The sequence below is a fragment of the Squalius cephalus genome, assembly GCF_949319135.1.
Source record: "Squalius cephalus genome assembly, chromosome: 16".
Classification (NCBI taxonomy): Eukaryota; Metazoa; Chordata; class Actinopteri; order Cypriniformes; family Leuciscidae; genus Squalius; species Squalius cephalus.
In genome coordinates, this window is record NC_137137.1 from 8,664,722 (window position 1) to 8,691,235 (window position 26,514).

Here is a 26,514-nt window from a genome sequence, read left to right on the forward strand (position 1 = left end):
CCAAAATCAGCAGATTTTGTTCAGTAGTGTTTCTGGTTGGTTTAATCACTTGAATTGCATATTACTCACTTTAATTCAGATTTCAAATGCTGTTTACCCCCTTTCATTGTGGCTAGATTATGATTGGGTTAACAAAAGTGTTTTAAAGGGATAGTGTCATTATTTACTCACCCTCATGTCTCTCGACTTTCTTCTGTGAAACACAAAAGATGAAATTTTAAAGAAATTTGATTTGTTCATACAATGAAAGTTAATGTTGTCTAAAACAACACTGGGGGGGGGGGGGGGGGGGAACATGACACTGACCTTTTTTTTATCTAATTAAAAGATCTTTTGTGTTTGACAGAAGAAAGTCAAACATAGGTTAAATAATTGTTGACAATTTTTGTCTTTGGGTGAACTATTTCAAATTACACTATACTTTGAGAATTCAAAATTAAAAGTTATTATACTATAATTGGTAACCCTTTATTTCGATAGTCCACTTTAGTCATTCTACTAACTACAAGTAACTTTGCAGCTACATGTCAACTAACTGTCATTAGAGTATTAGTAGACTGTCTGCTAACACTTTATTTTGTTGCTCCCCAACAGACATTCAACTGACTATAAGTAACTTGGCAACGACAAGTCAATTTATTCTCCCAACCCGAACCCTAACACCTAACCTTAACCTAACAGTCTACTGACAGTCTACTAATACTCCAATGAGAGTTAGTTGACATGTAGTTGCAAAGTTACTTATAGTGAGTAGAATGTCTAAAGTGGACTATCGAAATAAAGTGTTACCCTATAATCATGTATATAAAACACTTTAATGCCTGTATCTTAAAAGCAATCATGGTCCATAATAAAGACAACAACATTGCTCTACATTTACAGACATTAAGGGCAGATCTCTGGTGTTTTGGGCGACATTGAGTGTTTTTTTCTTACACACCATTGGACACATGCCATCTCAAGCCATCTTTCCTACAGGTCTCTGTTTGTTATTTTCCTTTCCCTGAGGCAGTGGACTGATGTGGGGGACGAACAGATGCCTGAGTCCCTGCTGCTGTCCAGCTGAGACTCTGTGACTGTGACTTTGAGCTGAACCTGTAGTCAATGCTGCTGCTCTCAGAACAACACTAATCCCCAGTCAGCAAGGATTGATCCCACATCCCCTCCTGCATCTGCTTGAGCCTCTCTCTCTCTCTCTCTCTCAACTGAAAAACTACTGATTCAGCACAGAGAGAGAGAAAGAGAGAGAGAGAGAGAGAGAGAGAGAGAGAGAGAGAGAGAGAGAGAGAGAGAGAGAGAAATAGATCTGATCTCTGATTATGGATCTCAATGGCTCTCTGTGAGGCAGCATCGGTTAAAGTTGCTGCTGAAAGCACCTTCAAGGGTCAGTGGTGGCGTATGTCGTATGTCAGCCCTGTCACCACCATTGAACCATTGATCCACCTCTGCAGCTCTGCAGTTCACAAAGCCGTCACAAGGTGGCAGTCACTGACGCAGTTTCTGCAGGCCTACGGGAAAACATAGCGGGCCACGGCTGTATTCAGAATGATCGCCACCATTATATAAAAGCCAATAATGGCATTAGGAGTGGAGACAACACCTGCCGTGCATGACCAACTGCAGCCCCAGTGTAGAATGGCCACACTTGTGTTCCAATTCACATCTGTAGATGTTTACTCATTTAAAATATCTTATAAAATACTGTCTGGCAGATCAGGGGCTTTGAGTATGATGACATAATATAGTAATGTAAAAAAAGAAAGAAGCTAAAGACAAAAGGAAAACCTAAACTGGCAATCACTATTATTAAAAATATCTTAAAAATATCTATTACAGAAATATCTTACTATAGCAATAGTACATACCATTGTACTGTAAAATGAAAAAATCATAATATATTATGATACAATATATAATAAAAGTATTAACATAATTGTTATTATTGCTCTTGTTAGTAATATTAATAACAATACTAATTATTATCATTATTATTAGTTTATTTTACAGAACAACAGTATAATTACAATTCTTACATTTATGGTTGTCCTAATGTCTTTGCTTTAAAACATTGAGCTTTTATTTTGGGGGGGAAACGCAGTGAGACCTTAACGCTCCTCTTTGTCGACAACAGATTTATAAACGATTCGCATTACGAATCTAGGAAGATGGTTTGCACATGTTGCATTCCCAAATGCAAATTATAAGCTACTCAAACACACAACACTTGAAGAGTAGCATTTACTGTGAATCGAAACTGAAAATGAACACAGTGCTGCGCTTTACTCTGAAACATGCAGCGCGAATATTAAATATCTATATTATATTTAAATAACTAGTATAAACCATAAGATTTGTGATACTGGAAACTATTATATGACTGCTGTCATATAATATGTCACCCATAAATAATATTATGGGTGCATTCGTTCATTTCAGCTGACCTGTAGTTTCCCAGGTACACGCCGTCAGGGTTGAGCATGGGGACGATCTTAAAGATCACATGATCACGCAGGACCTGAGCGGTGGGATGTTGGCTGACCAGAAAGTCAATGAAACCTGCAGTAAAGACACACAAATACACACAATTAAGCCTTGCGCTTGACATGTAAAAGTTCATCCCAGTGCAAATTGAGTTTGAAAGACAAAAAAAATTAATAATTTGGACCGTAAAAGGCATTAAAATCAGAAGCTGATATCAGAAACGTACATCTCCAGTCAATACAAATGGAATGAAACAGTCAACAAAGAATGAAAGAGAGAGATTTATACAGCTGAGAAGCAAATATCATACTAATTAGAGCAACAAAATGAGAAAGAGAGACGGACAGAGGACAGACGGAGAGAAAGGCATGTCGATAGTGGCGGTCACTTGTCCTTCCATTTGCCCTGTACTGAGAGCGAATAATTGACAGGTAAACAAGAAGCATAGAAAGAGAGAGCAGGAGTGTGCATGTGAGAGAGGGCAGACCCCATCTCATTCCCTCATCTTCTTCAACCCCTCACCCACTCTGTCCTGCTCATTAGTGCTAATGGAGGCATAACAAGCTCTCTAATTGAGTCAATGTGGCACAGAGGCAGGCCACACTGCTATGCTATCTAATTGCTTGAAGTTCCTATATTTATTCATGCATATCCACATGTGTGTGTTATTAAAGTGGCAGGGCAGGTGACTTTGAAGCTTCGTATTGACCAAACTTCAGTTAAGCATAAAAGCCCTCTTCAGAATTACAACAAGTCCGAACTCAGTAATTAATTAGCAGCATGAAGATTTGGGCTGAGACGAGACAGAACCACTACTAAGTACATCAGCAGACAGTTCAAAATGGTTTGGATGCGCACAGAGGTGGTAGAATGATTGTGTTGTTTTCAGTGGCTGATTATAATGCAGGTTGACAGATGGTCATGCAGATAAAAATATAAAAATATACAACATCTACATACAATACTATTTAATATTGGTGAATAAATTACATTTAACATTTTTAAAAGAAAATTTGATTGGGTCCTGAGGAAAATGTCATCATGATGTTGTGAGCGCTTACCAGGGTGTTATGCGGTTGCCAAGCATTTTCTTGGTGGTTGCTAAGTAGTTGCTTATGGCAATGCTGCTTCCATATTTCAGAAATTCCAAAAGTGAAAGCTGACACTATTGTTAACTGAGCAATGTCTATTTCAAAATGGCTGATGGCCAATATCTATCTCTAACACACAGCATCCTGAAAAAAAATGATGGTTTTCTTTTCACAAAAGTATTAAACAGCACAGCAGTTGATAATAATAAGAAATGTTTTTCGAGCACCAAATCAGCATATATTAAAATGATCTCTGAAGGATCATGTGACATATTTTTCTTTTAGTTTAACATTTTTTAATTAGTTAGAAACGCCCCCTTCAGAACTACAGGAGACTCCCTGTTGAAGACCCCCATTCTAGGGCAACAAAGATAGGCGATAATGATTTGACATTAAGCTATGGATCCCTCTAACATAATTCACCTGTGAAAAGACTGCATTTGTCTCATCATTTGTCAAGGACACTTTCAGGAAAGACACGTCTCTGTATTGTAACGCAAAGTGAAGGCAGACTTTTTCTATAGAATTGATGTTATTGATGATATTGCCTTTGAAATCTGGCCATTTTGTCAGACTGTTGTGTCAGCAAGTGTTGTGCTCCATGACAGGTAAGGTCTTTGCCGGTTTTAAACAGATTTAGGAGTGATGCAGAGAAGATGAGCTGACACTTCCTCTAATCTGCCGTACACTCCCTGACCTCCTGTGTTTCCGCTCGTCCGTTGACCTTCACTCGCAGCGGAGCCCAACAGCGTGAAGAACTTAAAGTACAAAAGGAAAAGCGTTCTGATGAAGCCTAGCGAGGCCAAATGTCCGCTGGTCAGTGTTTTGTATCTCAGCAGATTACAGGATCTCAGGACATCATCGGGCTGTGTATGTGTGTGTCGAGACGAGACAAGGTCTTACCCTGACAGATGAAGGAAGCAGGTGATTCTCCAGGGTGAACGCGGGCTGTGAGAAACACCACCCGCTTTTCTCGCTCTTGATTCAGATGGGCTGAAACACACACACACGTACGTAGAAAGGTTAGTCTCAGCAGGAAGAGGTCTTGGCAGGACAGTTTATGTGTGGTCAGGAGCCATATGTCTGGGCCCTGGAGTTTCAGACCTCAAGACATGCAGCAGGAAACCCAGTATGACAGGACAGGACTGATAGGAAATGTTAGAGCTAATGAAGACTCCACGGGAGGACAAACACAATAAGCTACTGATCGCAAGAACAGGAGAAAAACATCTTGTGGCCGATGAATTTACAGGGACCCTTAAGCACCTACATCTTTTCAATTAAGAAATTACTCATTTCAATTTAACATTAAAATGAGTAAATCAAGTTAATTAAAGTGCCCACCCTCAAGTCTACAATATTTCAATGTACGTTTAGAGCTTTTTTGGCTTCATTTTTTTCACCAGGCGTCAGAAATAGCACGCATTTTATGCTGCAGGATGACTTTTGCACTAAAGTTACTCAAATCTCTAACTGTAAATACAAGCAATTATAATAAAAATGCTTGCCTTCGCAAGCACCACTAATTAGCATTTATTTTACACCATATGGACTCAATATTTACTAAAACAGAAGTTTATTATCCATCCCAGTCTACTCAGACCATTTATGTAAATTAAGCTGTGAAAAATGGGTCAGAAAGAGTCATTAAAACTTATTAAAGACAGTAAGAATTACACCGGTATGCAGAGGTTGGCCAACCATAATAGAGGTCATTTATATATAGAAGTCTTAAAGGTACAGCAAATAGCCTGTTTAATTCATGACACAGAAAGAGAGCTAGAACGAGTCAAATGTTCATGCAACATTTTTGGCATAAAAAACTTAAAAATATTATAAGTGTACTTCGGACTCAGAGAAAATACAAAATGCTACAACAGCAGAGACCCTTTTAAACTTTCTGTCAGATAGCAAAATCTAACAAAATCTAACAAATTTAACAAAAAATAAATGCTCCAAACGTTTTGGCCCTTTCAAAATGTTTGGTAGATAGGATTTTAAGCTTACTGTGTGTTTAAATGAATTCCATTCTAGATACTTCATCATGAATGCAATAATGACTCCTAGATCTGTTTCCAGATATTTCATCCTCTTCTCCTCTTTTACAGTCTCCAAAATGAAATAGAGAGGAATTTAATGCAGCGTGAATCAAATCAGTCCTCCTTTGTGAGCGATGCCAGTTAGGAATGGAATGGGAATACCATTCAAGTTAATGAAAAGAAAGGCTGGACGAATGCGAGAGGACTGCCAACAAAAGCTCCTCTTTAAAAGTCTGATGTGCTTCCAGGCAGAGAAGCGAGCGTATTTTAGTCTCAGAGCATTCTGTTCCTCAAGGCGGGAAAGCTACTGGAACACGCACGCCGGGGAATTTGTTCGGCCTTCACGGATTTCTCTTATCGCCAGTGCTGTCGGTTGTCCGAACAGGTATGCCGGAAAGGACTTTTTCAAGCAAGGAAATCACACAACGACCAAGAATTTACACCTGTGAGGAGACTGAAACAAGCACACACACACTTGCAGTATATATAAGGTCGCTGTTATCCCTTTCTATTAGCAGGCAAATTGATAAAATACATGGCATTCTAGAAGACAGACACTGATACACTAAAAATACTCAATTTGTCTTTGAACTAATATGGGTGATTCTATTCAATGCAGGGGTAATGCATCAAGATGAAAACTAGACATGGGATGACAAATCATGCACTGTCTTTATGTATGTGTTTGAGTCAGGGGAATATCATAGAATTAATAAGGCACACACACACACACTGACACCTCAGCAGTCTGAGGAATAGCAGAACACAGGTCAATCCTCAAAGATATCCTCCTCACTTCCAGACTTGACCACGAATGAAACATTAAAATATCCATATGCATTATTCAGCAGGCTCCTTGAATATTATATCCATCCATCACTAGCTGTAAAGACAAGCATGGCCTAATACATTATGTCTATGGTGACTCGGGCTCCCGTGGGGCCGTCTTAAAGTCTGTAAGGCATTGCGAAGGCTGAAGGGGAATGATTAGAACTGTACCAGAGATCATTGTGGCAGTTCAAACCTGTCGTCTCAGAGGCAGCTTTTACCAGGAGCAAGAGATTGGGTTTATACAATTCTACTCTGGTAACAACAGCTTCAGCTAAAATAAAAAAAATTCTACAGTAAAAATGGGATAAATTCACCTCCACTTTGATCACAAAAAGAAACGCAACATTGTTCCAGTCCTGAATGCTGACTAGTCAATAAAGCGTTCCAGGAAAACACAGTAGGCCTATTACATAAACCCCCGGTTTCACAGACAAGGCTTAAGCCTAGCCCCAGACTAAAATGCTTGTTTGAGCTGTTTTCTTAAAATATATCAGTGCCATTGTTTTGTCTCAAGATGCACATCAGTAATGTTTTTTTCTAAGGCATGTTTATAAAAGCTACTTAGATGCCCTAATTGAACTAAGGCCTAATCCTGGCTTAATCTAATCCCTGTCTGTGAAACTGGGCCAAAATCTCTGTGCATCACCACAGAGCACGGGCTTTCAAATGTTTTGATGCCACAGACCCACAAATAAGATTGCAAAGGACCCCCTTCCTAAAATATAAAAAGGTAGCTTGTATAAAGGCCTAATTATTTCACTGTATTATTTTATTTAGTTTATTTTAATATTTTATTTAAAATAATTAGTTTATACTAAGTTGAATTTACTTTTTCTCTTCTATTTAATGTTTGTTCTGAAAAATGTTTTAGAACATGTTAGCATAAAATATTTGTGATTATTTTAGTGTGATTTCCAAACAGAATTTAAAAAGCATAATTATTGGTTTTAATATTATTATATATTATTTTTGTCTTTTTCTTTTTGTACAATACTTATGTATATGTATATATATATATATATATATATATATATATATATATATATATATATATATATATATCATCATCCTTATATGCAAATACAGTATACATTTGTAACAATGTTGGCAGAAACTATGGCTTCCATAGTACATTTTTGTAAGAGTAGTTTTCATCCTGTCATAGTCACTGCACAGGATGTAGCAGAAAAACCACACTGCAGTGAACAGATGATTATCTGTCATGTAAAGCAACTGTTACCACATGGATGGATGGATGCGCGCGCACGCACACGCACACACACACACACACACACACACACACACACACACACACACACACACACACACACACACACACACACACACACACACACACACACTGCCCTCCCATGAGACTGGCTCGTCTTGTATGTCAGGTCAATAATATATCACGGCCTCTCTCGCTGTGTCCTAAACGACTCTGGTGATCGTTGAGCTCATTGCTATGTACACAAGCCTAATATCTTATTGATCTCATCTGGGTTTGTGCTGAGCTGGAGGAAATGTTGATTGCCGCTATGCAATGTTCACCCATATATATTCTAATCTGCTTCCTGGGGGCCTAAAAACACTTCAGCATGGGCTGCAATCATAAAACATTCGTCGAATTTTACAGGAAAATTTCTCTCGTCGCCTCTCTCCATGTCCTTCACAGAGATGGATGGCTTTGCCATTCAGAAGTCTCAGTGGAAAGGCTTGAGTGTTTGCTGGAAATGTGAACGCTTGCGTTTCAGCAAGAGCTGGGTGTGCGGGTCCATCAGTTATAAATCCCACCTCGGGCCCGACCCGCCGCAAACAAGCCAGCGGATGTAAAACAATGCAGCAGCCTGGAGGCAAACGCTACACTTAGACGTGCGGGACAGATGGGGCGAGCCGTGTGTTTACCTTATGCTGAGCCTATACACCACCCTCCCCATTAAAGCAAACTGCCCAGTAAGATTCATTACGAGTCACTTGCAGCGATTCCATACGGTTCTTTTCAGAATTAATACACTGTAAGATGTATTTTTAATGTTCATTTGCGTCAGTGTTTTTATCAGCGTTTTCCAGAGGGCCCGCAGCTTAGCAGAGAGTAAATGTTTATCTTTATTTTGAGAACTGCTGCGTGAGCTCTCTTTCTTTCCTTTTTCTTGCTCTCAAAATAAAACACATGACATGACTTGGAGTCCCTTGACCTGCAGGTGGTGCTAAAGATCAACAACAAGCTTCCACACATCCAATTCACCACCTCCAACCCTGCAGAAAAGACAGAAAAAACTTACGAAACAAGACAAATGTGCTTTAGCAATCTGAGAACTTTTTTTCTCCACCCATTTCGCTGCATCAGTGCTTTTCTTACACTCTGTTTTCCATTGACACCCGTCAGGCATCCTGATGCCTTAATGTAAACTTTACCTTGACCGATTTTATAACCTCCCCTCTTCTGCTTACCTATAAGGACCTGGTGGGACATAAACAAGCGCTCTCTCCTATAGATGAGACACGCTCCCAATTAGACCATAAAGCACTGGTAATGGGCTGACTCTTTTAAAAGGACTCCACAGGCCCGCTCTATATCTCCTTTAATGGTGCTGCCGGCCCGATAGCGCTGGGAATCCCTCATCTCAAAGAAGATCCCACCACTCCAAATCATATGAAAGGTCAACAGCCCCGTTCGGCTCCTTCTACTGCTCCCTACTTCCATTAGGAAAGGAATGAAAGGCGGAGGGGAAACGAGAGAGAAATTTTATGTTGACAACCTTGGCTGAGACAACCAGCTCAGCATATTTCTCACCTGAGAGCACAAGTCCCCACGTTACCACCCGACGTGACGAAATAAAATATGTAGGCTATATATGATCAGGTGCGATAAATATGTAAATGGCGTCAAAAGACGAGAAGTGTCTTTGACACAAAATAAAAAATCTAATGGATTTTGAAGGTTATGCAGATTGTGCAGTTCGGCTTTTCTCCTGTGGTCGATGTGCCACTTTTAATGCAAGCTGATAAGACATGAAAAGAGCCCTGACGTAACACAATTACCTGGGATCTTTAAGAGAGCTGGAACCCGAGCAGATCAAATTCAGCAGAAATGGCAGCTTTGCTCTGTTTAAGACGAGCCGAGTAAGTTTCATCACACCGGCCCGAGATAGATGACTCAAACATGACAGGCTGCATTTATTTTCTACTGTGTCCTTTCTGTAGGGTCAGACGCCGCCGAATCCAAATCTGCTGTCAACCACAAGCCCTCCATTATTATTAGCATTAGGCTACTATAATGACATGCAGAAACATACATGTCGGGCCTAAACGTCTGCGAACACTAGTGAAAATGCTTGTGTTGTCTAAATAATATATAATATAAAAATGTTATCCTATCCTATCCCATAGTTCTCTGGACATGATTCCACTGCGGAAAAAATATTTAGACTATAAAAACAACAAGGATATCATGCTTTCTTTAATATATATATATATATATATATATATATAAGATGGTACTAATATGATACATGATATATATATATATATACACACTCATTGATTTTTTTTTAATAAAAGTATGATATACTTATATATATATATCATACTATCATAAAAAATATTCAATGTATATATATATATCTAAGTATCATATTAGTAGCATCTTACACTATTACTGCATCATGCTACTGTCACAGTACTCTTCTGTAATAACAGATACAGTAAATATACAGTGAATATATTTGCCATGGCCGCCAAAAGAGTGCATGAGAAAAGTCTCATTAGTGGGAGGAATACGGAGTCCTGGTTCTGTGCCCTCCAACTTCCACCCCATGACAACGTGGGCCTTCTTCCTCCAAAAGCATTCAGTTATTCCACACGGCACCCGGCACCTTCACGCTGGAGTAAATCAGCATCAGTTTGCAGCAGCAGTGGAATGACACGCTCACCCGTGTGTGCGTCATATCAGCCGACACGGACTAGCTGTAAATTGTCAGTAGTGTTAAATTTATACAGGGCGCAGGCTGCTGTATGGGTGCCGGAGCCGAACCACCATCAACCTCCCTCTTTCTCTCACTCCCATCTCACTTTATTTTTCAAGGACAGGGCTTTAAAAGAAATAGAGCTTTACGTCTGTGGATTCCTGCCTGTGTACAGGTCAGGTAGAAGCAGAACAGGCAGTATGCATCGCGTCTCCTCACGGATTTTCTCTAGCCACAGGGTCATAAACCATTTTTCACCCCTGGGCTCCTCTACGCTACTCTCTCACCTCAAAGCATCAGACCAGCTCTTCAATCTGAGATCTGATTCTATTCAAACGCCGCCTCTTTGAAAGAAACCCCTTGAATACATCCATCTCATTCTTTTACATCGCATTTATCGCTGGCAGTGAGGCAGATCTGGGCCAGAGCAAAGCCGGACTGTGAAAGGACTGTGTCTGAGTCAAAGTCAAGGGGATAACGGAGGTCAGACCAAAGGAGAAAAGAAAGCAAAAGTGCACGGCTGGGTCAACAACCCGCTCTGCGCGATGCCGAGTCAGAACTGAGCCTGTAAGTGGGAGCTGAAGTGAGCAATCAAGGGCCGGAGAGATTTTGGTTCCCTCAATGCACTGTAAGAAGCGAGTCACTCCAGAGGATTACAATGGTATGTTATGACACTGGTATCAGACAGAGCTGAAAAGAGATTGAGAGACAGCAAAACCCAGCATGTAAATACAACTCTGAACCCTCTTAAGCCCCGTAGATGGTCCGGAGGGATAAAAGCACAGAGCGCAGGGTGATTAGAGATCGATTTAGCGCAATCAAGAACCCCCTCTTTCACCCATGCTCATCTCCGTGAAATGGAGAGATCTCTGTTCTCGACAATTTCAAGACAATTGAGGTTGAGAGAGGTGGAGGAAGTGTCAGTGGAAAGGCTAGAGAGGGACAAAGAAAGAGAATCAAGGAGCGAGAGAAAGACAAATAGTCATTTAATGGGTGGTCATTGCTCGTTGCTTGTTTTAGTCAAAAGATTTGTGTTGCCAAAATGGCTACTAATTAGCTTAATAAGGAAAGGTCAACCTGTGATCCGCCCCGGGTAGAAACAGAGGACTTTGAGAGTGCGCCATTCAATCAGAGAGGGGAAAAAGGATTTGAACACTTTAAAATGTATGAATGTCATTGCTTTGGAACACAGCAAAATCACAAACCAAGTGATTTCTTTTAAAGAGAGGTAAATGTTTAATAGGTGTTAAATGTCAAAGCAATATGTATACTATTCAAAACAAAGAGAAAAGAACACTTTCCTGTTAATGTGAAATACCTGTGTGTACTTAAGGGAGAAATTACTTCTATACCAGGGCTGTGCAAAATTCAGAACAGAAGAACTTCTAGGCCCTGTTTACATCTAGTATTAAGATGTGTTTTGGTCGATCGGATCACAAGTGGATGGCGCTAAATAAATACAGGTGTAAACGGGGTCTAAAACATTTTGAGCTTGTCCACTTTCGACCACTTCCAGAGGTAGTCGAAAATGCATTCGACCGGATTGCTTTTGTAGTGTAAACACTCATGTGATTGAATGTGTTCGAATAGCCACAAAAGACCGCCTACTCCCCGACTACTAGGAAGCACGCTAGCCAGACGGAATTTAAACTTTGGCTGGAGACCCAAGTTTGGTCCTGATTTCTAACACACACTCATGGCGTGGTCTTGCGGCTGTCCGAGTAGAAATAAAAGCTACTGCCCTCCGCATGTTTTTCTTGTCGATCTATCGATCTATCTATCGATCGATCTATCTATCTATCTATCTATCTATCTATCTATCTATCTATCTATCTATCTATCTATCTATCTATCTATCTATCTATCTATCTATCTATCTATCTATCTATCTATCTATCTATCTATCTATCTATCTATCTATCTATCTATCTATCTATCAATCTATCAATGCAGTAATTCTGCATCCTGTTTTTCCAAATTCGTCAACTGAATAGTATTTTACAAGGCATTATCAATTCAATTCTGAATGGTGAACAACCCTGCTTCATACACACAAAAACACACTGCTTGCAAATGACACTTGGTTTGATATTCTATTATCTAATGCATTGATATTCATACATTTAAGTGAGGCTTAAAAATCTAACTACTTTTTGTGGCCACTATATATTTATGTGATGGAGAGAAAGAAATGATGATTGTGGCAAAAACAAACAAAAAAAACATCCTTTGGCATCAACTGACAAATCCAATACCATCTTTCTATCCTTTTAACATATGAGCTTTCACAGATGACAGACCATGTGAAATTGGGACTTGAAAAAAGAAAGAAGAAAGAAAACAGCAAGCCGCCTCTTGACATTAAGGAGAATAACAAGAGAGAAAGAGGGAGACAGACAGACAGAGAGGGAGAAATCTGTCATGCTTAAAGCCCTTTTGCCAAATTGCTCGCCCTCGATTTGGCAGCATTGGTCATAGTCTCCCTCCGCTCTCCCCGAATCCTGCCTCGTCCCTTCAAAACAGAAAAAGAGAGGAGAGAGAAGAAAGAATGCCAGTCTGTGCTCTGAACGACAGGGAATCAGAGAGAGGCAATAATAGGGCTTTTTGAAGAATGCACGACTGAACTTTATGGCTGCCTTGCTTGAAAGGATGAGTTACAAACTAGAAGAAAAAAGCAGTTGTGATTTCTTTGGGATTTGCCCCTAGCTGTGCTGCCCCCTACGTACGTGACAGTGGGGGCTAGAAGGGCATGTAACCGCTCGCCACTTGACAGCCAACCACTGCTACAGTGGAACCAAGTCCGGTGCTGCCGTGGAAACAGGCCTAAATCGAAACAAGCATTGAGCAACCACAAAGGTAAACCTAGCATGAGATTCAAGATCCTTGTAGGGGCTGATGTGCAGCATTCCTGCGAGAGAAAGAGAAAGAGAAAGAGAAAGAGAAAGAGAAAGAGAGAGAGAAAGAGAAAGAGAAAGTGAAGGTACAATTCTCATGATGCATCACTTTCTCTACATATATGTAACCCCTCTGGTCCTACTCACCCCGTTATGTGCGGGCCTTGAACCCGGGATGGAAGGATGGAAGGACCGCAGTCTCTAATGTCAGTTGCTAGAGCACCTCTTGAGATCAGGGGAGTGAGGTTTACATGCACAGCTCTTACTAGCTGGCCTCTGTTACACTCACCCCCCTAAACCTCTCTCCTATCTGGGTCACAGCACCAATGTATCCCCTCAGGTCCTTCTCGCCCCGCGATAATGCGGGCCTCGAACCCGGGTCTCTGGCGTGGGAGACAGGCGCTCTAACAAGGAGGTTAAAGACAGCAGTCTCTACAGTTAGTCGCTAGTGCACCACTTGAGATCAGGGGAGTGAGGTTTACCTGCACAGCTCTTACTAGCTGGCCTCCGTTACATATGTAAAATGTAATTTCAATCAAGCAGTCTAAAGTCTAGTCATTACTGTAGCTTATTCCAAGAACCGCCCACTTACTCACCATAAAGTGTACTGTAAAAGAAAATGCAACGATTCCAGTGCCAATTCCTCTTAATAGTAATTTGAAGATATGTATTTATATTAAATATTAAAATGAAATTATTATTATTATTATTATTATATATACAATAATATAATTAATATATTAAACAACAATAGAAAAAAAAACTCTTTATTTTTGAGATTTGTTTTTAAGATTTTGTCATATATTAACAACCATACTGTAAATACACCTATTTAAGTCCCACAAGTTATGAGCTCGATTTACTAAAATGAACCGACTTACATTTATTAATTTTTAGCATTTAGTACTTTATTTGTAGCCTGGAAATCCAGACCCAAATCCGAAAGATTAAGGGTCTGGCATTGAGTAATGAAAATCGCCCAACTCGAGGGGCAGCACCCAGCATGCATTTGAAAATCTCACTGCACGCAATTGGATAACACTACAACCAATCACTGTCGTGATTGCGCTGTCACTAGCACTGTCGTAATCTATTTAGCTCTCCTCTGGCCCGCCTATATCAGATACACCGATGTGATTGGTGCAGCTCGGCTACAAGGGCATAGTTAATGAGCATCATTACTCAATGCCAGAGTAACTCGCTGAGCAAATTCAAATTGTGCTCTCGCGAGAACTCTGGATTTCCAGGGTATTTTATTTGTAGTAAACACTTTAAGTTTGCTATTTAAAAAAAGTGTCATTTTTATGTTGAATTATGTTTTTTAAAACACACGCGCAGAGTGTGACGTCAAATTGTGACTGTTTCAGTGTGTCTAGAAAGGATTCGCCCGCTCTACTCCTGAGCGCAAGTCCCCCTTCGGTGTTGTTGTGTAAAGGCCCTGATACACTCAGAGCGAAGTTCTTTTTTGTTCTTCGCTTATGGGTAAAAATGTGTTCGAAATACGTGAGCAGCGATATACTGTTAGCGAACATCCAACACCACCCAGGGGCCCACACATCTGAGAGCAGAGTTTAGATGACTCTACGCACACCTACCCATTACGTAATTGTCACGGACCAATGGTAGTACAAAGGTATTTACCAGACGGAAAATTCCCTTTGGCAAGCTGTTTCAAACTCGCAAAATGAACTTCGTTTTGGCCTGATTTTGTTTGAAATTATGTCACAGAAGTGCATTCTTCGATTTCGCTTGAAGTATACCGGGTCTTAAAGTTTTTCGTGTTTATTTTTATCTTACAGTTTCTTTGCGATTGCAAGCAGTATCGATTAAAAATGAGATGTGCAGTCAAATGTCCCGGTGTGTATGCTGTTTAAATGAGTGTTCTCAACGATACACTTGTTTTACTTTGTGGAGTTTTGAAGTGTTTTATAGATTAGATATTGTTTCTTAATCAAATGCACCGTGCGCCTGTTCATTCTGTAATCACAGCATTGAACTCACAGTCGGTTTCGCACTGTGGATTTATTAGTTTTCTTGCACCACTGTTTAATATGTACAGCAGGAAACTCTTAAGAGTATGGTATTCCATCTGTACTGGCGGTATATTTAACTAGTGAATTCAGCCAGCTCATGGCATTTTTGTGTGCAATATATGCACCAGACGGTCAGTGAATGGACTGTGGGCGGACCGTGGGCATGCGTCTGAGACTATGCAGGGCATAACTAACCTTGTGCATGCAATAACAAACCCTTGCAATCTCAAAAGGTCACTTGGATCATGTCAGGCTCGATACAATTTGTGTTGAAACACATCTCTGGCTGGGACAAAGCAAGTAATTTTACACACTTCACCCACTCAGATTCCAGAAAAAGCTTGGGCTGTAAGCGCAGTTGAAAGAAAGATGCCTTTTTTAATATAGGTTATTAGTTTCCTGCCCCCCATAGAGTTCTAAATAATTTCTGAAAGCAACAAAGTCCAGATGGAAAACCTCTCTCTGCACCCAACTTTATTACGCAGTTACAGCTCCAAGGTTTAATTTCTCTCATGGTTTTTTTTTTTTTTTTTGCCTCTTATTCCTTCTTTTTTTCTTCCCTTTTCTCACTACATAGTGAGATCCCTGACACTCAATTTACAGCCTCACCATCTCTGTCAATCTCAATCTTATAGTCTCTAAAAAATATATTCACACACAGACCTCACTTTTGGCCAGGGGCGGCAATTGTGGATGGCAAACTATTTTCTTGAGAGATCCTTTTCTCTCTCTCTCTCTCTCTCTCTCTCTCTCTCTCTCTCTCTCTCTCTCTCTCTCTCTCTCTCTCTCTCTCTCTCTCTCTCTCTCTCTCTCTCTCTCTCTCTCTCTCTCTCTCTCTCTCTCTCTCTCTCTCTCTCTCTCTCTCTCTCTCTCTCTCTCTCTCTCTCTCTCTCTCTCTCTCTCTCTCTCTCTCTCTCTCTCCTGCTGTCTCTCTCTCTTCTGCTGTCTCTCCTCTGCTGTCTCACTCACCGGGTTGTCAGTGGTTTATTGATTAAGCACTGAGAGAAGAAGGTCTTTCAGATCTCTCTCTCTCTCTCTAATCAGGAGAGAGGGAGCACTTGTGGATGGAGCATAAACTCAACATGGTCATTTCTCAGATGTCACTGATCAGAACAAGACTACAAACACAAAAGGCAAGGAAAACACAAACATAAACATTTGTTTTTCTAAGTCACACTGGGGACTTTTCATTGACTTCTATTGTTTGTATTGACTATTGTCTGTATGTTTGTAATTTATTATCATTTTATTCATAATTTTAAAATAAAATAAAATATATAACCGTTTTATGTTAAAATAATGATTATTCTATTAATAATTTAATTAATTGAAAACAATTATATTTCATAAGACAAATAATAATTGATTCATTTTTAAATACATTTTTAATCAATTGAAAAAATATATATACATTTTTGTTTTGATTTTATCATCTGATCCCCACACAGTGTTCGTTATAAGATCATCTTATCTCAAGAATTAGGTTTTTTCCTTTGTGAACAAATCTAAATATATCATGAACAAATTACAAACAAATCAAAAGGATCTTAAGTACTTTAACTGGTGCTTCACACTCTCTCCATTACTACACACTGCAGTCAAGCAGCAGATCAGCAAAAGCACATTACTAGATAAAACACACCTCAGGACTGTTAAACCATAGTTTTAACTGCTATCATTTTCACTTTACATTAATAACCTCTTCAAACTTTCAATTGACCAGCCCACTCCAACTCTGACTGCAAACATTTAGGGCCCTATCTTACAGCCGGCGCAATGCAGCGCCAAGCGCGACGCAAGTGTTTTTTGTTAGTTACAGTCCGACGCAGTTATCATTTTCACGTCCAGCGTCACGTTGTTTAAATAGCAAATGCATTTGCGCCCATTTGTGCGCAATGGGCGTGCTGGTCTGAAACCGAGGTGTGTTCAGGCACGTTGTTGGCGCGTTGCTATTTTGAGGCAACAGAAAGACGCCATTGACCAACTGAAACCTGGTCTAAAGTCAATGGCGCAATATATATATATATATATATATATATATATATATATATATATATATATATATATATATATATATATATATTTATATTGTTATTTATTAGTAATGTGCACCTATTGGAGGGTCCAAAATGTGCGTACATTCTGATTATTACACACACAGGGACGCACAGCAGCACACAAACATGCCAAATATTAAAATTAAAAGGATTACAATGTAAAATATTATTATTGTCAACATAAATATATGGTGGAATCCGGCTTGTCCCGTAGATGGTCTGCTTGCGCACTTTTACCTCGCGCACGAGCAGTTCCGTTTGCGCTCTGGAGACGCGTTCGGTCTTTCCACTATCAAATTCCATCATGTAAATAGCGAATCCGCCATGGCGTGAGCGCAACTGGCATTTAAACGGAATGGGAGGTGAGACTCTGATTGGTTTAAACACACCCATTACTCATTAAGAGCATAGGGACAACCCTTTTAGACCATGAGCCTGGCGCCGACCATTTTTCCCATCGTTAAACTAGTAAAAGTGGATTCGGAAATGCCCTAAGTGAACTTGCGCCGTACGCTTTAGACCATGCGCTTAGATTGTTAAAATAGGGCCCTTAATGTAAATGTATAATATTTCTATTCAAGACATGAAATCAAAATTGGCCCAACTGACTCTTTTTTCTTATAAATATAAGTGTGCATGATTCATCTGGGCTGGTCATGCTCTTCATGACTCTTTCTCCAAGTTCCTTTATTACAGCAGAAGGTGTTGAGAAATGACATTATGAGTGAGCTATTGGAATCATTCATTCAAACAATTCGTTCAGAAACACAGATTAATTTAGGAATAAAACAAGTACCTGAGTCATTGAATCATTCATTCATTCAAAAACACATTCACCCAAAAGATTTGTTCAGAAGCACATTCCGATTCAGGAACACCACTACAGCATGACTAAGTTACTCAGTATTAAATTCTTATTTATCAAACTGTTGTATAAAAGCAACATACTGAGCAAACTTACTTAAAAACAACAACATATTCTGGTTCATATGAAATGTTTAGTCCTTAATTTAAAGGGCAGAAAGTATTTACTTGAAGGCAGAGGAAAATGTTTGGCTAGACATATTAAGAATTGATCAAGAGTGGTTGTAAAGGGCACGGACACAGTTTGCGCTTAGCATGTCCAACTGCACACTTTTAATTTAGCTGAGTTTGGTTTTAAAGAGACAGATGCCAGGTGCCCTTTAAGTCGAATACGTTTGCCATTTCCTTTAAATGATACAAGCAAATTTAATAACGGCCTCCAGGGCTTACTGCAGCCACAGTTGTGTGGGATGCATTTAGTCTGACTTTGATACAGATTAATGAAATGTCACTTAATTGAGGGGGATTTGCTTGTTGAAAGAGGGTCCAATTTCAGCCCTTATGTCACATATAGCCCGGGAGGTGATTGATAGTTGACTGTTGACCGTACCGAACCGGGTCACAATTACACAACATTTCTCTCTCTCTCTCTCTCTCTCTTCAGCCCAAGGAGCCGCTTTTCCCTACAGCACATGAAACATGCTCACACTTTATTAGTACGTATGTTGTGGGACTTTCTACTGAGGGAAACAGAGTGAGGAAGAAAAGAGCTCTTATGAGATGTGTACTTCTCTCTGAGGAGTTTGCCGTATTCCTTGTCTGAGCAGATACACTTTAAACCTAAAGGCTTCAAAACGAGCAGAGTTTGAAGCTGTTCTACAAAAGACAGGCCCTGAAGGATCTCACCGAATATGTTTACACGAACAGCGATTTTCCAAGTGTATATGGAATTCTGGGGTATAAGATGGGCAGAGGAAACTTCTATCATGATGAATATATCTCTTTTCAATTAGATAGTGAGTGCATTCCACTTCCAACATGAATATTCAGGACAGGTATATTTTTGAATAATGGGCCTGTGTGGTATTAACACAAGACTATTTGTACTGGTAACATCTGCTCTTATCTCACAGCATATTTAACAGCTTAGTCTGAAAATATATATGCATAAATGTGCTCTCGCTGCACCCTCAGCATTTATTCTAACCTCAAACAGCAGTCTACAACAAGGCAAATGTCTGAAATGCCATCTGCGGCAGTACAAATGTGCCAATGTAAAGGCCATGGCAGTGAGTTCAATCCCAACCACGGCCCTTAAAACCAGACAGGGTAAAAATAGAAGATGAATTCATTTTCAGGGCAAAAATGGGGGGAAAAAACTGGGGCATGCAGTAATTATGATAAATGACACAAAATACAAATCCACAAAAGTCAATGCATCAAAACTTCCGTATGCATTACCTTGTTTGACTAAACTTCAATGCAAACTCACCCTGAATTTGTTTGTGCTTGTGAAAAAAAAAAAAACTCACTGTTGATTTAATGTGCTGAATATAAAAAATAAAGATCATAATATGAATATGTGCATTTGTTTCCTTTTTCCTGTGATCCTAACGCACAGATGTCCCTTTATTAGCTTCTAATAAGAATAAGAGTCGATAGATTGGTAATATCTTTGGTCCGCCCGCACAGTGGGATAATTGTACAGTTGGGATTTTGCTTTAAGAGTTGTTCATCTCCCACAGGGAAGATGCTATTAGCTCATCGCTCTTCTCAAAAGGCTAGGCTGCTCACTCACTCATTCCTATGAATATGCATTAGGGCAATAAAATTCCATATGGAGCAACACACAGTGGGCTGCCATTTTGTGAGAATGTACGTTTGCATATTAGAAGCAGTTTGTTATGACAATGCAGTGAGTTAGCATTCAGCTACAGTACAAGTTGCAGTTTGTTTGTTGATGTTTACAATTGGAGAACAAATTCCTCACCCGCAGAGCAGATTTGTAACGCTGTAAATAAAATAGTGTTAATTTACAATATCTGTCAACTAGCTGCTGTACTTTCACAGTAAGTCTTACAATACTACAGAAGATCTAGTATAGATAAAATGGGATTACAAATTTAAGAATCTGTTTAAGATCTCCTGATCCTACGTCCTAACATGACATCACATGAAAAACTAAGGTGAAGTAGATTGTATTTAGCATTTAAGTAAAGATGACATCAGATGAATGATTCTGTTTATCAAAGTTTCTAGCAAGAGGTTTCTGCCAGTTCCTGTTCTCTTTATTGCAAGTCAAATGAACCAGATTACTGAGACTCCACCTTTTGTCTTTAATGGGAGCCCCTGTCCCATTCTTTGAATAGTTATGCTGATTGGATTAGGACTGGTAAGACTCTAGAGTCTGGGGTGGGTTCCTGTACCTGCATTTTTCATTTGCACGCTTTGTTTAAGGTTGTCACCCAGGTGCTTTGTCTCTTTCTCTAAGCACTGCCCCCTAAAATTAATGTTAAACTACAATATACAGATACCAAGTTGGACCTTGATGATTGCAGCAAACAAACAGCAAGTTCTTAATAAAGAATTCTGCTGAAGATACACAGAGTCTCCTGGTCTTTGCTTAAAGCATTTTGCCAGCAAAACCAAGGTCATGGGATCGACCCGTGTGTGTGGGAAATAAATATACTCCTTGAATGTAAAATGTAAGTCGCTATGAAAAAAAAAAAAAAAAATCTGCTAAATGCATAAACAAGTTGTAATCACTTGTTTTTTTATCTGGAGTAAAAAAGTATGTGTGGGTTAGGACTCTAAAAGCAAAGTTCACCAAAAAGTATATATGCAACGCCTCCGGTCATATTCACCCCGCTCCAAACGGCACTCGAACCTGCATCTTCGGCAGACACGGTAACAAGGATGCTAAAGACCGCAGTCTCTAGCGTCAGTTGCTAGAGCGCCTCTTGAGATCAGGGGAGTGAGATTTACACACACAGCTCTTACTAGTTGGCCTCTGTTACACTCACCCCCCTAAACACGGCACCAAATGTAACCAGTCCTACTCGCCCCGCTCTGAGCGGGAATCGAACTGGCGTCTCCAGCATGGGAGGCGGGTTCGCTGATAAGGACCATAGTCTCTAGTATCAGTCGCTAGGGCACCTCTTGAGATCAGGGGAGTGAGGTTTTTTACACGCACAGCTCTTAGTAGCTGGCCTCCGTTACATATACCTTACCTTTTAAAGATTGTGGTAGGTAAAAATGTTCTTGCTCTTATGGTCACGACAGCTGCATGTACTTGATAGTGAGAAGTAATATTGTGAAATATTAATACAATTTAAAATGACTTTTCTATTTCAATAAATTTTTAAATGGAATTTGGCAGAGCTTAATTTTCAGCAGCCATTCAATATTTTTGTTTAAACAATGAAAAGCATTTATATGAAACCGAAATCTTTACTGTCAGTTTAAATTTGAGTCCTAGCTAAATAAAAGCATTTCTCACAAAAAAAATCATACTGACCCCAGTATTTTGAACGGTACTGTATTATATGTACATACGTACATACATGCATTCAAAAATCAAATAAAGTTCAAAGCCAAAGGGAACATGACTGCCATAACCGTGACTTCAAACGAAAATCCACTACTTACAATACTACTTGACCAAAACTGACCTAGCCACGCATCCATTCTGTAAAGTTCTCAACAACACGCCATTTAACTGTGATATAAGTGTGATTAATTCTTAACTGTTAAGTGAAATCCTGGCAATATTTTACAGTGTATTACACAACTTCCCTCTAATGTAAAAGTCACAGAGAAAAGGGTTGAACCTACAAAATGAGAATCTTCATCATCCTCTCATTTCCCCGGTTACCTGTGATGGCAGGCATGGAAGGAGGGTGTGGATTTGGTGATTACAGCGTTGCCATGGCAATTGGCAGGTCAGGCGGAATGGGGCGTAAAAAGGGCCCACGTTTGAAGTGGTAAGTTCTTTCATAATGCTTTGATCAGGGATATGTTTGTAGTGGGGGCAAACCTGAAGAACAAATAGGACTTCAGAAAGATCAGCTATCTGTTCAGTAACGTTCAGCCTCTAAGGGAACAGAAAAAAACCCTCAACCGATAATCACTGACTTTTTTATGCAGATTACAGAGGGAAGAAAGACAGAAAAAGCTTGGTTTGGACCGATAGAGGGGGAGGATAAGGAAGAAAAAAGACACTGCTGCGGGAGCAGACGTTCTTTGACTCTACCCGTCTTGCGCATGCCAGCCTTATATTTGCACAAAGACGCTGCCAGATGAAATTGTAGAGTAAATACTTACACAGCACACGTGTGTGTGTGTTTCCCACTCAGGAACTCTAAAACACTAGAAAATGTAATTGAAATACAAAGCAAGCAAAATACAAATGCATGTTGGTGCAGTTAAGCGTAAATTTTTCAGCCACCGAACAGCTTCTCGCGTCTGCCTCTATATGTGGGTGTGTGATTGAGTATGTTCTAGTGACTGTCAGTAGGTGTGCGACTGTACGGTCTGCAATAACTCCATGTGCCTGGTGCCACCACAGTAAAGCCATTAGATCTCAGCAGGAGAGCCACAAGTACTTTAGTGCTGTAGGTGTGACCCAAAGCCCCCAACCTCCTCCATCACAAAGCCGAGGACGATGGAAAACAAACCAGGACAGGACAGAACGCAGTGGGGGCACCAGTAGGGGGGCTACAGGTTGGTGTGGGTAGGATACTGATTTCCCCTTTCTCATGTGTCAAACCATCCTGAAATCACGTTGTTCCCTTGCTAAAAATACCCAAGCAAGTTCTCTTAAACAAAAAGCTCCCCTGTGACACTTCATAAGAGAACACTGGGTACACACTGGATCATAGTGTGTACTCTTGATTTATAATTGTCGCTTTCGCTTGTTCCGTCTAAGGAACGCTTTTAAGGCTAGCACGAAGAAAAAGCATATGGTGCAGGATTACATGGCCTTTTGAGCCTGATCTTGCAAAAGAAAACTCAATTGAGGTCCTTCGCCATAATAAACAGTGAGTGACTACATCTTCTTCTCAATAAAATATTAGCTTTGTGACCCCTCCCCCTCCTGTTGAGAGTTTCCAGGGACCGCGGTCCACTGAGAATATGGGAAAGGCAGGACTGTGGTTGCATGGCAGGAGCATCAGATAGGATAATGTATTATTAAAACCCCCAATGTCTCAGTGTTTAATATAATCAGCAGCAGAGCAGACACGCTCTACTTACGGCTTTGTTGCCTGCCGTCTCATCTAATCCATACCGCCTTTGCTCTCGCGGAATTTGCCGAGGTATCTGCTCACGAGCGCTCCGAGGAGACCGAGTCTCAGCGGTAAACTGGGGGATGGAGCAGGTATTTCACAGAAGGGGGGACAGAGCCGGGATTACATGCAAGTGGCTTACAGTACAGTCAGTGGAAAATTGGTAATTATCTTAGGCACTCGGACTGAACAAATAAATGTTTTGGCCATGATCTGTCCCGCAAGAATGGGCAGAGCGGGTTATGAATCTGAGCCTATCTCCACAACAATCAGCATGAGAGCACGGGCCGCATTATGAAACAGTGCAAAATACTAATGAAATATTAGTTGTTTGCCTCGTGTGTCAATGAGATGAGCCTGGGCATGTTCCCACAGGAAGACCTGTCAGTGGACTGAGGAAGAAGGAGAGGAAGAGCAAGACAGACAGGATGAGGAGGCCTTGACCTTTACTGTCAGTCGAGAGAGAGGGACGGCGACAGTGAAGATCAAGAGAGAAAAGAAGCCCCAGAGCCCCCTGACTCCTTGTCTTACACCAGTCATCCGCTGGGACACATCATTCTGACCTGCTCTGATCCATGACTGCTCTGCTCAACAGCTTTCCACCAATCAGCAGGCAGAAAGTCCTGTGACTGCCACACACAGCGCAGCTATCGTCTGCACAGGAGACAAAGAGCACTGTTTAAAGAGCACGGTTCGGATCTGCAGAACGTTGTTGTGTTTGCTGCAAACGTCACTAAAAGATCTTTAAAAGTTTTTCAAAGAAATGCTTACCATGGCTGCATTTATTTGATACAAAATACAGTAAAACAGTAACATTGTGAAATATTAGTACAATTTATAATAAATGTTTTTCATTTTAATTTATTTTAAAAAGTAATTTATTCATGCTCCTTGAGAAATCATTTTGATATGCTGATTGGCGCTCAAAAAACATTATTATCAATGTTGTCCTGCTTAATTATTATAATTATTTTAGAAACTGCAATAGATTTCTTCAGGGTCCTTTGATGAATTTTGAAATATACATTTTTCATAATATATGATCAATTTAATCCATCCTTGCTAAAAAACATTTTAATTTCTTTCATTAAAAAATATCTTATTGACCCCACTTTTGAACTTTAGTGTATATATAGACTCTAACTTATACTATGCTACGTTTTTTTTCTACTTTGTGTCATGCCTAACACCCCTTAATCAGGAGCAATTTTTTCCAATTCATTTTAAGTTCATTTCATGCCAACGCCAACACTTAATGAAATTCATTATATTTTGACAAAGTGTAAAAAGATCGCATCTAGGGGATTATTATTACTTCAGGCAACTTTTTCTTAACTGTTTAGTCTTCACATTGTTTTAGGAAAACAGGTTGACAACTTGACACATACAAAGGGTCTGATAGCGGGACAGGAAAGTTTTTTTTTCTTTAAAAAACTGACATATCAACAGAGGACAGAAGCACAAGCACATCCTGGCCATTATCCACACCTCTGCTGTGTTTCTCTATGAACAGGGGAGATATTTTCAGCTAGCTGCACAAAAAGATCTTATGTACTGAAATACAAAGCTGTGTGGATGTAAGTAATAGTTGTGCTTATTCTAGTGAAATCACACACACGCATATTTAGATATGCAGATATGTTAGTTATCCCTGAAAAGAGCTTCCTCCATAACAGGGCAGCAGTACAGTAGGAGTAATTGAAGGGCTTGTGGGGTTTTAATCCGCTCTCACTTCCTAGCAATTCACAAACAGTTTACCACAACACTGCTGTTGCCCTACATGCATAAGATCAAGCAGTGGACTTCAGTGAATTGCTGTACAACCAGTGTCACTTTTTTTTTTTTTTTTTTTTTTACAAGAACATCAAACTCTCATACTCTTAAGCTGTTTTCACACTTGGTTTGATTGCTAGGTTTGAACTTGAGTTCAATTCTACCCTCTCCCTGCAGGTCTTTTTTTTTCACAAATGATATTGCATTATTTGGTTCTGAAATTAAGTGTGGTGCATTTGCGTCATCTATTTAAGTGCTACCGGCAGCTGTTTACCACTGTAGCTATAGCAAAATTCATAAGGAAGAGTCAAAAATGGAAACCATTGTTCATGTCATTTTCCCTTCATGTTTTCATGCCTTTGATTTACCAGAAACAGCATTTGCAATGTTACTGGAAATGTGCAGAATGTGAGAGTTGGTCATTGAAGGCGCAGGTGGGCGCACGCACACGCACACTTTTGTACATCTATCTTAGTACGGTCATTCATTGACAAAATGCAATCTCTAGATCCTTACCGTAACCCTACCCATACCCAAACCCTTACCCTAAACCTATTTATAACCTTATCCCTCAAAACCAAGTCTTGATCCTCAAACAGGCCTTAAAAATGGCTCTCAGAAACCAAACACTTCATCAAACGGGTCTACACTGTGTGAAATGATCTTACTGTCATTCTGCTTTCCCTACTCTCGCTGATGTCCACTGAGCAGAGACCAGCACTGAACCTCAAGCACCACGGAAACCCCCAGAACATACAGCATTCAGAGCGCTTCAGATGACCCAATAACAGGAGCACGTAGACCTCGATGACAGCTCTCAACACGGGACATTACTTTGTCCTGTGCTGTGGGAGGGAAAGCAGGTGTGTGTTGTGGTGTGATGAAACCTGAGGTGACAGCTTGTGTTTTCATTCGGCCCCCCGCAGGACACAGTAGCCTATAGCGGTTTGGTCACGCTGCGTCAATCTCGCTCGCTCTTCGTTTCTTTATACCATTTATTCTCCTATGGGCTTTCTCTCTTTAATTCAATTAACATAATTCTTATTTTTATCAGCTTCTTTCCATATCAGACCATTTCACATGACTTGCATGTGTAAACAGTGAAGAAACGCGGTTCTTCGAGGATGTATGTAAATTGTATTGATCTAACCTATAGCTTAAAAGATTGCTGCATGTTTGATGTGTATAGCCTATTTAATTAGTTTCCATACACGTATATATGATATTCCCTCGTTATAATAAAACAGCCTTGATAATGAAT

General features: G+C 40.0%; 1 protein-coding gene across 1 annotated transcript in view; it reads right to left on the bottom strand.

The window, feature by feature from the left end:
- The window catches only part of agbl4 (AGBL carboxypeptidase 4), a 334,149-nt gene that overhangs the window by 43,917 nt on the left and 263,718 nt on the right, over positions 1–26,514 (bottom strand). The window contains exons 7-8 of the mRNA XM_079897316.1: positions 4,476–4,565; positions 2,442–2,556 (exon numbers count right to left, since the gene is read on the bottom strand). Coding sequence (XP_079753442.1) covers positions 2,442–2,556; positions 4,476–4,565 — 205 coding nt within the window. The remainder of the gene's footprint in view (positions 1–2,441; positions 2,557–4,475; positions 4,566–26,514) is intronic.